Source organism: Eptesicus fuscus, chromosome 5, assembly GCF_027574615.1.
Source record: "Eptesicus fuscus isolate TK198812 chromosome 5, DD_ASM_mEF_20220401, whole genome shotgun sequence".
NCBI classification, from domain to species: Eukaryota; Metazoa; Chordata; class Mammalia; order Chiroptera; family Vespertilionidae; genus Eptesicus; species Eptesicus fuscus.
In genome coordinates this window covers 39,983,174-40,001,562 of record NC_072477.1, presented here as the reverse complement: position 1 = coordinate 40,001,562, position 18,389 = coordinate 39,983,174, and the positions used below count along the sequence as shown (strand labels likewise).

The window sequence follows — 18,389 nt, the reverse complement described above, 5'->3', positions numbered from 1 at the left end:
AAAAAACAGTTCTCCAGTCTTTGTTTCTGGAGAAACAATTAATTTGTTTTTCCATTTCCTATTAACATAATAACAGACCTCAGCATGAAAGCATTGCCACACTGAACTGCCGTATTCCAAAGAAACAGCCTCTTTACCTATACAGCCTTATTTTAAGACAATTGCTTGATTTCTGAGATGCTCGAGAGAGTTGGATTCGTGTTGCATTTACTTCTCTATGCCTTGGATTATTCATTGGTAAAATGGGGAGAATAATAGCACCCGCCTCATAGGGCTCGTCTCATAGGAAGATTGAGTTGATAATACACGTAGCGTGTTTATATCAGGGCCTACCACCACATAATAAAGGCTCAGTACACGTTAGCTGCTATTCCTGTTATTGGTGGTGCTGATATTTTTCTTCTCAGGGGTTCGGGTGTTTCAGATTAGAAACCTCTCTGACATACAGGGGGTTCCTTCACCCTTTATGTAGTTTCGCCGCCTCTCTCTTTAAAACAAGGCAAATACTGGTATTGCTAACCTTTCCCTTGAGCCTGTCCTCTTCAAGTTGTTTCAGACTTCCCTTGTTTTGCAGACTATTTGTCGAAAACCAAAGACTTCCACGGATCGGCATAGCTTGAGCCTCGATGACGTCAGACTTTACCAGAAAGACTTCTTGCGCATCGCCGGTCTGTGTCAAGACACTGCTCAGAGCTACACCTTTGGCTGTGGCCACGAACTGGACGAGGCAGGCCTCTACTGCAACAGCTGCCTGGCTCAGCAGTGTGTCAACATCCAGGACGCTTTCCCAGTCAAAAGAACCAGCAAATACTTTTCCCTGGACCTCACTCACGATGAAGTTCCGGAGTTTGTTGTATAAAGTACGTCTGCGTGCAGCTATACGGCAGGCCGCCCGCTGTTCCCCTGGGGCCGTGAAAGCCATGAGTTCTTTCTTATTTCTCGTGCCATATGTCCCTCACCCAAAACACAGCTCTTTCTTTATATTTGCGACGGAAACAAAGCCTTGGGACAATTGCACTTTAAGTATTACACAGACGTGAAAGAGAATGTACAGCAAGACAAGTGCCTGGAGTTCATGATCCTGTGGGAGGAAATGTGCTTTACTGGTTACCGAGCCTTCAGAACATGGAACCGTGGTGTGTTTGCTCATCGTTCTGTTCTTTTAGTTCAATCACACGTAATAACATCATGGTTTTTATCATGGGGATGATGTGAGGTGTGTGTGCCTGTACATTTTTTTTTATCACTCCCTCATGAAATGCCCGTGTTTTGAGGGAGGAGAAAAGAGTCTCCTTTTTCTGGAGAGACCGTGGCCTAGCCCACACCCATTGCCGCCTCACTGGGGCTGTCCCAGCGTGAACACTGGCGAAGCAGTCAGAATCAGTGCGTCTAGCAAGCCAAAGAGATGTGCCTGACGGAAGTGCAGCCCAGGGTAGGACCGGCAGGCGTGAGCGAAGCAGTAACCGAAGACCCCATGCTGCGTGCGGCGCCTGTGACTCCTCTGTGCCCAGTGCCACGTCCTCCTCCTGCTCTTCCAGAAAGGAATAGAGCAACTGTGTTCATGTCACAATGTATTTTGTAGAGTTTCCAACACTGTTTTCTGTTAAAACGATGGAAATGTCTTAGAAAATGTTCGTGCTTAGTGTTTGTTTTTCAAATAAATCAAGAACAAATTATGGTAATGCTAGTTTCTGCTTAACCAGAAATACCCTAACTCTCCCCAGATGTTATTATACATATATAAATACATGAGATAGTGCGTGTTTATACGTGTGTAAAGCTTCCGTGACTGTCTTATGTACGTGGCCGGTCTTGTTGAATAGGGAGGATGCGTCATTGAATGAATGATCCCTACAGACAATCAGTTGATTCATATAAAATGACTATTTCTCATGTGTCTTTCGCTGTGATTCTCAACCCTGGTTGCATAATAGAATTATTTGGAGAGGTTTTAAAAAAAATGTCTGGGTCCCACCTCCAGTGAATTTAATTAGACCCAGGCGGACTGCCTTTTCCTGTAAAGTTCTCCAAATGGAGCCGGTATCAGCAGAGCTGAAAACCATGGATCCAGAGGATGTCTTTCTTATTTTGACATAAAAGCATCCAGAAAATGTTAGTGTTTGAGAAAGGGCCATTTTAAAGACAGTTTCTGTCACTGCTCTTAGGTTTTAGAAGGAAACCAAGTCCGGGGAATGAACTCGTCAGCCTTTAGATGTAATGGCCTTGCTCGCTCTTTACGAGAGAACTTTAGCACAGTGTCTTTCTATGAGATGTTTTTAATGATTTCATATTTAAAGCATTTGTTTACCATATTTTGATATACCATTTTTCTACCTACCAGGTTTTATTAAAAAAAAAAAGAAGCAACACTATTATTTTCTAAAGAAACAGTCATATTTTTATACAAAGTTAAGTTTTCAGGTAACAAAGATATAGATTTAGGAGACGGCAGAACACGCAGTGTTACCCATGGATGGGAGTCAGTATTACAGACACACACGGGAGCACACTCCACCTGCGTGGTGCCCCGCATGCCCACGCAGGCGTGGCAGGGCCGTGTGCACACAAGCCTGGTCAAGTCAGTCTAACTTGACACTTTAAAAGGAAAAAAAAATTCTGTAGAGTTCTATAGACATGGAATCATTGTACTTTTATCCAATGTTTTGAAAGAACCAAAGTTTCAGATATCAGAATGTATAAAAGTATCTCAGCCTCTGTATAAAAGGGTGAAAGTGCAAAAGGATCATCTCGTGACTGTTTTTCTTAGACATCATCACGAATTCACCGTTTCCTGTAGATGCTGAAGGGACAGGTCCTGGGGAAGTTGGACTGGAAAGAGCCCCGGTCACAACGTGCCGTGTTTCCTCAGCTTTCAGTGTTTCTTGCAAAGATCAAGAAAAAAATAAAGTAAATGTATTTACTAGGTAGCGCTTTTTACTTTATTTTCTCTCAACTTCCACCTGAGCCACGTCTTCAGGGTTCTGCCAGCACAGTTGGTGGTTTTGCACACCTTCTTTCTAATTGGATTGATGCGTCGTCTTGTGGGTTTTCAAGAATGAAACATGCTGAGGACACTTTTGTTTTGTGATCCACTGTTTGCAGCAGAATTATATATATGTATATGAAAATCCATTTTGAATACCTACATTTTTGTATTTGGAAATTGTTTTAAAAAATAAAAATAAAAAGTATAAAGCTGTTATTTATTCTGCATTTGTTAATGTCCATTGCTAAGTTAGTGTACCGATTTGGTATGCACTGCTTCTCCATTTGTATTTGCAACAGTGAGCTTTCTATCTACACAAACTGTAAAGAATCCTTTCTGTGAAAGGATCGACATAGCGGGATGATACCAAAAGTGTGTAAAGAACAAACTGCATTATTTTGTAATTATTCTTATAGGCATTTCATGGTAAGATCAACAGTCAATAAAGTTACTTTTTATTTGTCTTCGGGTGCTTTTTGTGTTATTAGAGTTCTCAACTAAGCAAAAGGTGTTTAAGAGTGAATGTTTCCTTTGTGTCTTCTTTCCTGTGATAGAGCACATTAAAGGACAACCTCACGTTCCCGCGAGATGGATGCCAAGCCCTGCCCTGTGCCGGACCTGCTCTGCCTGCGCTGGAAGTGCACCTGTTAGCGTGTTTAGTCCTCGTATTCGCAGAAGGCAGGTACTATCGTTGTTCTTAAGTTAGAGCTGAAGGAACCAAGGCTCCAAGCGGCGGAGTCCAGTCAGAGAGGCTGTGACAGCCACTATTCAGTTCCAAATTATGGGGCTGAAAAAAACTCTTCTTCAAATATATTTTTTTTTTTTTTAAAAATTAACTACTATAACTTTTGCCCTTAAAACAATCATCATTGGAGTGTTGGTTTTAATTTTTAAAAGCTTAGTGGTTGCATTTACCTAGTTATTTCTAAAATAAGTTTTTATTGGCTTTAGAGAAGAAAGGAGAGGGAGATAGGAATATTGAGAGAGAGAGGCATCAACATCAATTGGCTGCCTCCTGCATGCCCCTGCATGCTCAGTGGGGATTGAGCCTGCAACCTGGGCACGTGCCCTGACCGGAATCGAACCAATGACCTCTTGGTATATGGATCGACATTCAGCCACTTAGCTGCACAAGCTGGGCAGTGGTTGCATTTAAAAGCAAGCATTCATAAGACTGAGTGTGAGGGCAACGGGCATAAAGGACAGAGCCCAGAACTTCGAGTCCATGGACAGGATTCTGAAATGCCCTAGCCCTCCTAAAAGAAAATCCATTACCTTATTTTTGCTCCTGTTTTCTTGGCTACAAAAAAAAAAAATTTTAAAAAAATGGGAATAATAATTCAAAGAACTGTTGATGATTGAATAAAATAATAGGTATAATATGCACCAGATGACTACAGTGGGAAAAAGGAAGGTTTTCAAATCTGATGAACATTGAACTTATATAGAATTGAGACCTTGGGTCACCTGGAAGCATAAAATTCAAAACACAAGCTTTCTAGTGCAGTGTTATGAATTTTGCAGAGTATCTGGTAAATTGTTAAGTAAATGGGAGGCAAGGGGAAAAAATAGTTGTTTGCCTACTATGTGTCTGATATTACACACATCATGACTAATCCTCACAACTCTCTGAGGAGGTGTCACTCCCATTTTGTAGCTGAGAAAACTTAAAATTGTCCAAGATCCTACAGCTAGTAAATGATAGAGCAGAGTTTTTAACCCAAACTTGTCTCCAAAAGCTTTGCTTTTTGTATTACGTACCATGTTACCCATGGCTCTAGAGAAAACCTTGAATCTAATGGGGAAGACAGACTTAAAATTTTGATGGTATGATAAATGAAATGTCTGTTCATGCACTATTTTGTTTTTAGCACCCACTCACTCTGGCAGACACACTTAGGCTATATAGGTATTAGCACAGGCAGTGAAGATGTAGGGAGTGGGAACAGGAGTGGGAGGATCAGAGAAGGTTTTACTTGGAAGAAGAGACTTGAACGGGGACTTCTGGCAGGATGGGGTAAGGTACCAGCTGTCCAAGCAAAGGCTCAGAAGCTGGCCACAACTGCTCATTAAGAGATTTGCGAGGACCCACAAGGGACCTGTGACTTGATGAGACTCTCTCCAGCCTCATCATGAAAGGCCTTGTGCCCCCAGATGAGGACACAGATTTTTCTGGACGGGAGGATCCATTAAGAGGGTGTGAGAGGAAAGATGTGTCGGGCTTAAGAGAAATACTGGGAGCAGTGCTAGCCAAAGGTGGGGAAGGGACAGCAAGACTAGGGAGATGATGAAGATCTGAACTAAGGATGTGGCAACAGGGAAAAAGGGGGAAATTCAAAAGCTATATAGGAAGCACAATTACAGGACTACCACACACACACACACACACACACACACACACACACACACACATGATTGTTAACATCCTAAGCTAAATATTAGAGACAGACAGGCAGTTTTACCATACTTGGAAATGTCCTTGGGAAGACTAAAGAGTTACTGCTTTAAAGCACAAATTAAAATCTACCCTACATGAATACTTTGAATATTGGCACAATAGCTACCACCACTCTAGTCTAGCAGTGGTTCTCAACCCTGGCTGTACATTAGAATGACCTGGAGAGCATAAACAGCAATGCCTGGGGCCTAGAACAGAGCTTCTGATTTATTTGGTCTGGGGCAGGCATGGTACTATAAAAGTGTTGCAGGTGATGCTAATATGCCTCAGGGTTGCAAACCATTGATCATAGGTGTACCCAAGCAATACAGGTTATCTGCTCCTGACTTAGCATGATGCATACTTGGGATGGGATGTGTCTCCAGAGCATCAGAGTACATTGCATTTTGTGGGACTAATGTTGTTTTTCCCCCCAATATATCTGTCAGTGGATCAGTGTTCAAGTGAGGCACTAAGCTCACTGTTTCAAAAAGTCCACATACACCCACATGTTAGAGACTTGGGTGTTACATACATATGATTGTTTAGAGGAGTAAAAAGGGAGGGGTGTTACATGAGTATAGTCAACTGCTTTAAAATCTCCGTTACTTTTATTTGCCTCATCATTGCTCTGATGCTTCATACAAGTTGATCCACACACAGAGGTATAATGAAAATAAGCTATATTTCACCCACCCCTTGGTTCTTAAGAGCTGTATTTTGAATTAAGGGAGGAGCCTGACCTCTGAAAAGTTCTGCTTAGAAAGTTTGAGCCATTGTAGGTGATGGATTTATACATGCTCAAGAGATTAATTGAAGATCTATACACATGGCACAGCTGTAAGTAACCAACTCATTACTTAGGATGTGTGCTTGCCCATCTGGTGTGAACTGTAGCAGTTAAGGTGTCTTCAGTTTATTACTGTCCTTATGGCAAGAGATGGATTTCAATCAGTGCTTGCTAGACGCACTGATTTTGGCTGCTTTGCCAGTGTTCACGTTGCGACAGCCCCAGTGAGGTGGCAATGGGTGTGGACTAGGCCAAGGTCTCTCCAGAAAAAAAAAAAGACTTTTTTTCTCTTCCTTCAAAACATGGGCATTTCATGAGGGAGTGATAAAAAAAAAAAAAAAAAAAAGAGAGTTCCCGACGTAGGAAGGGCTTATGTTCCAAGTTTGCTTCTAAATTTGCTGTTTGATATTTAGAACACACATCCCCAACTTCTCTAACTAGCTCACAAATGCCTGTTTGTCCCAGAGGGATTATTAGAGATCATGCTTTCTGTGCATCAGTAACCGTCTCTTAAAGAAGAGACCCAGAGCATAAATAAGGTAGGTGGAAGCACCCCACAACCAGACAGAGATGAAGGCACCCCCAATAGACCAGTAGTTCAATCTTTGGGGTTTACTTCTCAGAGTTCATCCATGCCCATCTATAAATAACAGTAGAAGAAAAGCCTCAGGCAAGCCATGCCAAAATGAAAAAGCTCCATGTCAATTTCTATCACCGTGGGGTTCCATGATGGCTGCTCCTAGTGTTTTCTCATCCAGACTCCAGACCCCAGTCCGAAGCCCTCAGCCCTGCTCTGCCATCCTGAAAGAGTGATCAGGAACTAAGCCAGCAGGAGATCTGGTAACAGGTCCCTTCTTCTTCTGATCTGCAGGTGGGAGGAAGAGGGTGGGTCTAGGATCCACACGATTGAGCAGAAGCCAGGTTCTCCTTTCGTGACCCCACGGTGCTGCTGCGGCAGTGTCTAAATAAGATGCTATCAGAGCGAAGTATACTGGGGCCTTTAGATGCGACACCAGTATGAATGTGGAAGATCATAAAACTCACTGGAGAAACTAAAAAGAAGACCTAAGTAAATTGAAATACCATGTTCCTAGAAGAAAAACTCAATAATGTAAATGTCACATTTCCCCATCAATTCTAATTAAGAACCCAAATGAAACATAATGAAAAAACATTGTGGGGAAAAAACAACATAAGTCCCACAATGATGGAGTAATAGGGGCCAGTTTTAACCTCTCACCTGAGACAACATATATGCCGTATATAAAATGTCTTTTAGACATTTAACAATAGGCAGTGCAGCAGAGCAAGCTCCATAAAGAGAGGAGCAAGATGGGCATCATCATTGTCCTAGCTTACTGTCTGGAGAGGTTCCAGGCCACAATGAAGGAAGAGGAGCCCAAATAGATCCCAGTGGTCTCCCTGAATTGAGATGGCTGAGGGGAGAATTTAGGGAGGCCAATGTAATGAGTTCACTGGGCAGAGTACCAGAGAGAGTGCTGTGCAGAGCAGGAGGGAGGAGGAGAGGAGAAACAGAGAGAGCACACATACAGTAGGTTCTTCTCAAGTCCGCAGCTGAGTGCTGATCAGCATACACATGTGAGGAAAGCATTTGGAGCTGGGGAGAGAACTACAAGGAAGGAGCAAAACAATCCCTGGAGCTCACATAGGGCCAGAAGTAGTTTGTGTTTCCACCAGCTAGAGTGAAAAGACCTTGCACTCTGTGGGCATCTTATGAAGTTCTCAGAAGGGCATTTTCTAAGACTGACAGTTGCACTGGTCCTGCCTAACAAGGCTGAAAAAGCAAGCCTTTTTTAATATTGAAAGAAAAGTGCTGTTAACTTAAAATTAATTTTATACCAAAAAATATAATTTTATACCCAGCAAAAATCTCTTTCCAAAAAAAATTGAAAGAGAGACTTTTTCAGGCCTGCAAGAGCTGAAAGAATTCAGTACCAGCAGATCTACACAAGAAATGTTAATACAAGTCTTTCAGGCACAAAAACACACACAAAGCTTTATGTGCATAAAGAGCCTGAGAAATGACAAATATGTAGGTAACTATAAAACACAATTTTTAACATTTTAAATTCTTTTAAAAGTAATTGATCATATAAAGAAAAATTTAAAACATTGTATTACAGAGTTTATAATATATGTAAATAGTAAAATGTATGACTGCCTTAGCAAAAAGGCCAGGACAGGGAAATGAAGTACTCTGCTGTTATTTCTTGTACTATATTTGAAGTGATGTAAAATTTCTTGAAGGTGGACCATGATAGTTTACAGATGCATACTATAAACTCTAAAAGTAAAGAGGCATAAGAGATAAAATAAAATAATTACTAAATCAAAAGAAGGCATAGGGAAGGGGGGAGAACAAATAGGACAAGTAAAAAAGAAATAGAAAGTTGGTACATTTAAACTCAACCATATCAATAATCAGTTAAATGTAAAATTCACACAGATATTTATAAGGAATAGCCAAGATTTTCTTGAAATATAACCCAATGACAACATATTTACTTTTCCAAATGCAGAGCACACTGTAGAGTATCTGTTATTAATGATACTGACTCAAGGGTTGGCAATTTTTTTTCTCTAAAGAGCCAAATAGTAAATATTTTAGGCTTTGCAGGCCAAGTGTTCTCTGTTGCAGCTACTCAACTCTGCCTATAGAGCATGAAGCAGCCATAGATAATATGGAAACAAATGAGCATGGCTGTGTTTCAATAAAACTTTAATTATCAGTCAGGAGGCTGACTCAAGCCACAGATTGTGATTTGCCAATCCCTGATTTAGAGCAACATAATAGACCAGGAGCAGACAGTATGTAAGAGGGAATTTAGGTGGCATTTCAAATCATAGGGGAAAGAATGGATTATTTTATCGTTCAGAAAAATGATCTGTACTTTTGAAAAATAAAATTAGATCTCAACTTTGTACCATTCACAAGTATAAGTTAAATAAAGAGCTAAACATTAAAACTATAAAAGTATTATAGGGCAATAAATAAAAATACGCTTATAAACTTGGAGTGGAGAGAAGAGAAACATGTACTATGGTCTGTGTCAAATAAATACTGGCACGATCTTATTGTGGCACAGTATGCAGCAGTTAAAAATAAGTGGTTTAGAAGTACAGACATTAAAAGATCTTTATCATATGCTGTTAAATGTGAAAAAGGCACAATGCAGCACACTAGTTATGAAAAAAAAGATAAACTATGTAATTATATGTGTGTGTTTTAATGTAAATAAGTGCATGAAAAATGACCTTGAAGGACATCTAACAAACTAAACTATGGGTAACTGAAGAAGGGAGTGATTAAAGACAGGGGAGGAATGAGGACTTGGTTTGTTTATTTCTTTGTTTTAACTCCATATTCTTCTCAGAAAAAAACAGAGACAATGTAGAGAGTAAAAATACTGTAGAGAAAACAACCTATTATTAATATTCCCAGAGATATAGAAAATATTGCACTCAGAAAATTGGAAAACACTGCTGGTAAGAGCTCTTCAAAATATGATAGCCAAAATAAATGTTCCAGTGGAAGATAAAGGAAATCTCTCAGAAAGCAGAACAAAAACATCCAATGGTAGATGTTAATATACATGCATACAGACAAATAGACAGCTTATGTGCACGCATACATTAAATGAAGAGGAAAACTTACAAGAAAAAATTTCAGAACTTGAAGACATGCATTTGTAAACTAAAAAAAAAAAAATGCAAGGAATGCCTAGAAAATGAGTGATAAAGACTAATCCAGGACACTTCATCATAAAATTTTGAATACTAGAGATAAAGAAAAAATCCTAAAATTCCTCTGACCCCTGTTTGAGGTGTTGTTGTTGTTGTTGTTGTTGTTGTTGTTGTTGTGTGTGTGTGTGTGTGTGTGTGTGTGTGTGTGGTTTTTTAGACTACTTTTTGAGAACAGTTTAGGTTCACAGCAAAACTGAGGGGAAGGTATAGAGATTTCTCCATGTACAGAGGTTTCTTGTATACTCTTTGCCCCCATACAGAATAGGTTTTTTAGAAAAAGAAAGGATGGGAGAGGGGAAGGGAAGGGAAGATAAAAGAAAGAAAGCTATATATAAGCAATCAGGACACAGAATGGAATCAGTGTTTTCAACAGTAACACAGGAAGCTGGAAGACAATGAAAAATGCTTTAAAAAATTCTGAGGGAAATGATTTTCAACCTAGAATTATATAATGAATAATCAAGTATAAAAGTGCAATAAAGCCATTGAAGTTTTTTCTTTTTAATTATCTCTGGTAGATTCATACTCAGAAAGGTACTCAAGTATGTGCTCCCACAAAATGGGGGAGTAAATCTATTAAGAGGAAGTTAGATATGAGATCCAGTAAACAGGAGCCCCAGTACATGAGGGAGTTGAAGGGAAGACACAGGTTTAAAGCTGAGCAGCCAATCCACATAGGAGCAGGGAAATGAAAGGTTCCAAGAGGGGTATCTCGGTGGGGAGCGGGGAGAGGGGTGGGGTCGAGGGGAGATAAAATAAAACTCACAAATCACTCAATGCATTTGACCAGGTAGATTTAGTAATGAGAGGGGTTCTATAGTTCTGTGAAGAACATGAGAAATTTTGATGATACTAGTATATACATAGAATAACTGAACAAACTAAAAGAGGAAATTATTAACTCTGAAAACAAAAAATTGAAGAAAAACATAATAATAGTATCTAAATGGGCTCAGCAGTGAACACTCGCACCATCATAATGTAAACACTACTGTAATATCGGTTGAATAAAAATATGACATAACTATTGGGAGGAGAGGGAAATTCTATGTGTGGTGGAGAGTGAATGTGTGAAGAAATGCTAGCTCCTCATCTTCAGTAGGAAATTGACAGATAATATTCCAAACTGAAAAGCAGTATACAAGGGTTATAAGAATGTTACTTAGAAATATAGAGGCAAAAACTTTTCTTCTGAGCCCAACTCAAGAGGTGAAAGTGTTAGTGTCTGTGGAGGGAAGGGAGAAGAAATTACTCTTTTTTTGTTGTTGTTGGAGGCTATAGTACATTTGAGTTTCAAATTATATAGATGTATTACTTTTTAAAAAATATTCTTTATTGATTTCAGAGAGGAAGAGAGAGGGAGAGAGAGATAGAAACATCAATGATGAGAGAGAATCATCGATCAGATGCCTCCTGCACGCCCCACACTGGGCACTGAGCCTGCATCCCGGGCATGTGCCCTGATCTTGAATCGAACCGCGACCTCTGGATTCATAGGTGGATGCTCTACCACTGAACTACACCAGCCGGGCAGATGTATTACTTTTTTAAAAATGTTTTAAAATTTATTTTCAGGATGACAAAAATTATTCCAGTCACCAGCATAGAACCCTGGGCTCCCAGAGACCATAAAGAGAGAAGGGCCAGCAGATGGAAGCCAGGTGTGTTAAGCAGTGGGCTGAGAAATGTGTCTCCAGTGAACAGAATGCATGGGCGCCGAGCCCAGGGGGAGGACTGGAAGAGTGAGGCCGCTGTTCCTTTGGAAGTGGGCTCCTACTGGCAGCGCACGCAAGCTATTCCGGGAGGTGTTGAGATATTAATGAAAAGAGCTTTGGGGCACCACGAGGGAGCTGTGTGTAGTGACAGCGCCAGAAGGGGGGAGGACCTCTCTTGTTCCCTGCACACTGGGAAGTGCGGGGCTGATGCCCAGGGAAAGTGATCTGGCTCTCGTTTCCCCGGTGAGAACAGCCAGCAGATGGGTGTCTGGTAACCCAAAGCCTTTACTGAACCGGCCCAAGTCCATTGTTCCACCAGGCAGGCGGCCGGGGCTGACTTAGGTTTCAGCCACAGGCCCCTGGGGCCTGATGACAACCTGTGGGGCAGACGACTGAACCCGGGCCTGGCATTGGAGGAGGGGGTGGAGACACAGAGGGTGTCAGGGTGGGAGGGTAGCTAATTAGGAGGTTGTTCTTCAGTCGATCCCTAGTTCAAAGGTTCACAAACCCAAATGATTAGCAGAAGTTCCAAAGAAGCTTTTTAAAGAGATAGCTCTATCTCCCAGCCTCACACCACACTTACTGATCAAAACCTCCAAGGGGAAAGCCCCGGACTCTGACACACCCATTCCTTCTTCTACCCACTCCTGACCATGGGCCAGGTCCAGAGCACTCCTGCCTGTGGCCCTAAAGCAACCGGTCCTCTCCCCCTCTGAGCTGTTCTTCTTCCTTCTTTGTAAGCAGTTCAGAGGCAGAGAGAACTTGCCGGAACCCAGATGTAAAGGTCTGCTTTCTGCCAGTGGTTGGCAGCATCTGCCAGTTGTGAATTTGGGCTGCAGGAGAGCAGGTGCTTCCTGGGAGGGGTGGGAGCAAAGCTCTTCTATAGATTGTTGCCGTTTTTCTGCATCATCCATCTTCAGTGAGAACCTCTGAAAGATCTGAGACGTGGGCAGGGGCCCATCGGGGCTGGCCAGGCTGCTGTGCATTTTTTTTAAAAAGTACATGTTTTTATTGATTTTAGAGAGAGAAGAAGGGAGAGGGATAGAGAAATAGAAACATTGATGAGATAGAAACCATCAATCAGCTGCCTCCTGCACACCCCCTACTGGGGATCAGCCGGAAACCATGTGCCCTGACTGGGAATCCATCTGTGACCTCTTGGTTCATAGGTCGATGCTCACCCACTGAGCCACACTGGCTGAGCAGGCTGCTATGCTTTTGTTCAGCACCAAGAGATGGAACCCACAATGGCAATGGCTGGATGGGCTGCATGCGGTTATGGAAGACATGAGCTCTGCTTTCAGAATCCATTTCTTCTTCTCACCCAGACTGGGATAATGTGAGAGGAATGCTGGAGAGCCAAGGGGATCCTAGAGAGTGAACAGAAGCTCCTTCCCCCCAAAAGTGGACATGAAGTGGTGGCTAGATTTTATTTTATTTTTTTTAATTTGAGCCACTAGGAACTGTATTCAGGTTGTTGGGCCCTCCGTAGCTGATTTCCCATTGGGTTTTGGTATTTGTCGTCACAAAAGCTTCCTCACCAAGGCCATGCTAATCCAAAATCTTAGACCAGATTTTCTAAGATGAAGATTCGTGGTAAACTTAGGAACTGAGGAACTTTCAGAGAACCTAATCTCGAAAAACTGCACCAGGTTATATACTGCATGAGGGCAGAGCGATTTCTTGCTCACAACTGTATCCTGAGGCACCAGCATCATGAGAACTAGGAAAGGGGCTTAATGAATGTTGAGTTAAGCAATGAGTGAAAGTTCGGTAGCCATGGACCATGGTGCCAGGTAGGCTTGGTAAAAACCACAAGGAGGTCCTCTCTACCTGAAACCCTCTTCCTCTGGTCTGTCTCTTCACCCCACCTCCCAACCCCTGGACACCCCACCTGAAATTGGCTTCTCCATTGCACCTGTAGCCCTGGTCATAATCTCCAACTCTCTGACTCACTATTTCATTTATACATTGTTCTTTGATTATCTGCCTCCTACACCATAATGTCGGGATTAGGGCGATGACCGCATGCACTCACTTAGCCCTACCATAGCCCCTAGAATAGGTGCTTGGCACAGCAGCATTCCATGAATTTGAGTTGAGTGAATCAAGTAGGAGAGAATTTTCTTAATTTTAAAACATACCTTTTATTGATTCTAGACCTGGGCTGCACCTTCCAGTGGGTGTGCATATTTGATGTTGGATTTTGCTTCACTCCTCCCCAAAAAGCTGTGAGTACATCAGGGGGCTCCTGTTGGAGGTGGTTCTTAGCACCAACAAGAACACACAAGGGTTCTCTTAAGCAGAGCACGAAGCTGCCTCTAATTCCAGGATGCTGTTTCTGAGCAGTGAGGAGGAGGGAGGAACATCAAAGGGAAAAATAAGGGAACCAGCGCCCAGAAGGAACTCGAGCAGGAGAGGCACTGGGAGCAGGCAGGGCGGCCTGCTGTGGTCTTCATCCTGCAGGGGCATTAAGAATTGTCCTCCACCCCCAGCCTCTTCATCCCACGTCTATTCATGCAGCCAGGAGTAGCTGTGTCTCCTCAGGATATACATCTGATGGCCTGCAGCCCTGAGGACTCTGCCTGAGTCCTGGGTGTGGCACGAAGCCAAAGGCTCTGCGTTGGGACTGCCCCCACTTGAACATCTGCTTCAAGCATCATCTGTTGAAGTGTGGTCCTGCACCACCTGCAGCAGAACCACTTAAGAGTCTGCAGAGAATGCAGATTCCTAGGCCCAATCCCACCACCCCAGAATTGGCCTCCACAAGGAGGACTCAGAGTCTGCTTTTAAAAATATATATATTTTCATTGATTTCAGGGAGGAAGAAGAGGGAGAGAGAGAAACATCAATGATGAGAGAGAATTATTGATCGGCTGCCTCCACTGGGGATCGAGCCCACAGCCCGGGCATGTACCCTTGACCAGAATCGAACCCGGGATCCTTCAGTCCGCAGGCTGACGCTCTATCCACTAAGCCAAACCAGCCAGGGCTCAGAGTCTGCTTTTTAATAAGCTCCTCCCTTCTCCCCCTCCATGATTCTGAGGTGCGTGGTTCCCAAACTTAACAAGTGGAAAGGAGGGGATGACTTACTTGGGGACTAACTCAACTCCCGGCAGCTTCGATTGCAAATGGGAAAGGAATCCCACCAGCCACTTGTTGGCTCAGCCTGGCCGAGTTGGGGTGAGCTCCCTGGCACGTGGGGCGGGGCCTGGGGGAACAAGGACAGTGCTCTGCTTTGGGGTGTCCACTGTCTGTTCTTAGCTTTAGCCTGACCCCTGGTGGTCAGCGAGTGGTTTGGTAGGAAGAACCCAGAGCCTTTGACTTTTTGGTATTCTGGGGAAAAGTTATACCCTTATAAACTCCACCTCCGCTTGCAAGGCTCAGTGGCCAAGCCTGGGATGACCCGAGGAGGGAGTGATGTGCAGGTTATGGATTTTCCAAATTCCTTGTTTTGTCTCCATTATGTACTCATTTGTTGGCATGTGTACCCCTGAATGTCTGTAGGTGGCACTTTAGCTGCATGTCTGCATCTCATCTGAGGGAGGAGAGAGAGAGAGGGAGGGAGAAAAAAGAGAGAGAGAGAGAGAGAGAGAGAGAGAGAGAGGGGAGGGAGGGGAGAGAGAGAGAGAGAGAGAGAGGGAGAGAGAGAGAGAGAGAGAGAGAGAGAGAGAGAAAAGAAGGAGGAGGGGGAGGAGAGTGTTTTCAAAATACATTAATTTTTATAAAAGTTGGGGTGGGTAGCCAAGGTGAACAAACTGGCAACCAGACACAGGTAAGCTGTGGCTTCTGCCGGTGACGCTGATTGGTGCCTTTTCCTCGGTCCAGACCCGTCTGCTCCCCTGGCTGGGGCCCCTGAGGGTGGAATGGGCTGCTCCCCTGCTGCTGCAGCCCTTTCTCTGTCCCTCTGGGTCTGGGTCTCAGCATCCGGACCCCGAACCTGGGCAATCAACTTCCTAAAGCTCAGTCCCACCCAGGGTGCTAGTCCATCTAAAAACAGGCAATTTAAAGACGCCTCTCCAGTGATAACCTCTCTTTTTCCTTCTAAATCTTGGGAATTTGGATTCCATTGGAATAGATCACCTGACTTTAATGATGAATAATAATATGCTTTTGTGTTTTCAGAACTGAAGAGAGGCATACCTCAGAGCTATTGAGGGTTCCATCCCAGGCCGCCACCATAAAGTGAGTATCACAATAGATCCAGTTCTTTCTCTTTGCTGGTGGAGTCTTTTGCCTTCAATTTGTAAAAAGGGCAACATCTGTGAAAAATCCTGCAACGTCCGTGAGGCGCAATAAAATGAAGTGCAACAAAGCGAAGTGTGCCCGTATAGAGCCCAAATCAGGAAGTTCTTATTCTTTTGCCTAGTGACCACAAAGAAAGATTAAGTACTGTCACAGGGTAGCAAGCACAGAGAAGGGGCAGCTGGACCGGGAGAGACTGTGGTGGAAGGGAAATGCCTCTGAGAGTCGGGAGCCTGAGCTGCTGTCGGGCTCACGCTGCGCAGCCCATTTATCCAGGCATGGAACACCCTCTACTGGAGCCCTCCATGAGGCAGGCATTGAACTGGATGCCGGGAAGACAAAGAAAATAAGACATATGGTTCCTGCCCTCGAGTTATTTTCAGTTTTGTGGGAGGCAGTGGAAAGACATCTAAACCAAAATTTGTCACACTGTTTGGGCCGTGAATTTATCTGGCATATTTAGCTTTTTGACTTGCTGCATGATCATCAGTGTCACTCATTCATAGAGTACGTAGAATCATATTTAATTCTCACAGTCACCCTAAAAGAGAGGGGGAGCCCTATTATCTCTCCATTTTATAAATGAGAAAATCGAGTCCTTAGGGAGATCAGAGTGTACCAAGGTCAAATCGCTGCTAAGTGATGGGACGGTAGCCGAATCCAGGTCAGCCTGGAATCCAAGCCCCTGCTGCTGCCCAGCGGTGGCAATGTCCTGCAGGGTCTTCCACCTCTCATCTTGTCCCTGCTGTTCTCTTGTTTAGAGTCAGCTCCTCACCCTCTCACTTACAAACTTATCTCTGCCCACCTATCCATCCCGGCACCCTTTCCTCCAGGCTCAGAGGATAAGGCACATCCTCTTGTCGAAGCTCACTCATCACGCCGCACATCTCCTCCAGCCCTCCTAGGACTGTGTCCACTCGTCTCCTCTCTCCTGGGCTTTCTAATACTTACCCGCTACTCCTTTCTCTGCAGCCCATAAACATAAAGGCTCTCCTTTGCTAACGAAACCCTTAGACAAATAAAACACCAAAACGGAAGCTCCCTCTGCCCTCTAGCCAGTTCAGCCCTGTCCGGTCCCCACCCCACCGGCCACCATCCCCATCACCCATCTCTCTCCTCCCCTTCTCATCCAGTGCCATCCAGAAGGTAATCCGCCTTGACTGTCTCCATTTTCTCAACGTCCCTTCACTCTCCTGTCCACTGCCACCCCCTTCTGCAACAGGGTGTGGGGCGTGGCAGTCTCCCCCTTGCCAGCCTCTTTGCTGCATCTGAACCCATTGAATCCTTCTTCCTCGAGGGTCCCTAATCACGTAGTGTCTCTGGCAATGCACTTCCCTGCTTCTGCTTACACCTCTCTACCATTCCTCCTGTGTCTCCTTTGTGGATGTCTCTTTCCCTTCTGCTACTTATCCCTCAAACGCCGCTGTTCCCAGAAATCTCTTCTTTACCTCTGCTTTTCTCCCTCTTCACTCCGTTCCAGGACAGTCTCCTCCACTCTCCTGGTTTGAACTGTACCTGTCTGTTGCTGTCTCCCAAATAAACACTGCCAGCCTAGAGCCTTCCCCAAGCTTCCGCTGTGTATATCTGCCTGCTGGTCGTCCCCACCTGGATGTCCTTGGAGCACTTCAACTCAACAGGCACAAAACCAGTTTTATCACCTTCCTTCTAAGGCAGTGGTTCTCAACCTTTCCAATGCCGCGACCCACACGTTGAGAACCACTAGCAGGGTCGCCTAAGACCATCGGAAAACACAGATATTTACATTACAATTCATTAACAGTAGCAAAATTATAGTTATGAAGTAGCAACGAAAATAATTTTATGGTTGGAGGTCACCACAACATGAGGAACTGTATTAAAGGGTCGCAGCATTGGAAAGATTGAGAACCACGGTAATCTAAGTCAACTCTTCTGCCTGCTGCCATTCCTCCTATTCCTGTAGACTAGAAACTTAGAGTCACTCTCGATCCCCCGCATTCAGTTGGTTGATAAGCTCTTCTTGAGTGAGCCTTGTAAATGTTCCTCTCTTTATCATTCCCACTGTCCTGGTCAGGCCACCATCATTTCTTGCCTGAATTACTGCAGTCGCATCCTAGCTAATTTCCCTACATACAGGAATATCCTTCCTAAATCTGTCCTGTACCTTAGGGGTTCTATTTAAAATATGAACCGTCTTCATCAAACTCTTCTGCGGTTGTCCATCACTTGGAGCAGGAGCCCTAGCCTTTCAGTATGGCCCACTAGGGACCTATGTCCAGCGGCTGCCTGTCACAGGGCTGTTTCTTCAATGACTCCGCCACTCACTCTCTGGCACAGCAGAACTGCCTATGCCATGGACTGCGTTTTGTTCTTCCTCGCTTTAGGCCATCAAGACATTCTCTTGCTTATAACGTGAGATTTATGAGCTATGGAGGAGGCTTTCCAAATGCATGAGGTTCGGTAATATGCTTT

The 18,389-nt window shown here is 43.8% G+C and overlaps 1 protein-coding gene across 5 annotated transcripts in view; it reads left to right on the top strand.

Annotated features, from left to right (window-relative positions):
- The window catches only part of FRMD6 (FERM domain containing 6), an 80,513-nt gene extending 77,063 nt beyond the window's left edge, over positions 1-3,450 (top strand). For all 5 annotated transcript variants that reach the window (XM_028141774.2, XM_008139054.3, XM_054716071.1 and 2 more), the window contains one exon: positions 575-3,450. In XM_028141774.2, coding sequence (XP_027997575.1) covers positions 575-859 — 285 coding nt within the window. In that variant the 3' untranslated portion in view covers positions 860-3,450. The remainder of the gene's footprint in view (positions 1-574) is intronic.
- Positions 3,451-18,389: the final 14,939 nt, after the last annotated feature.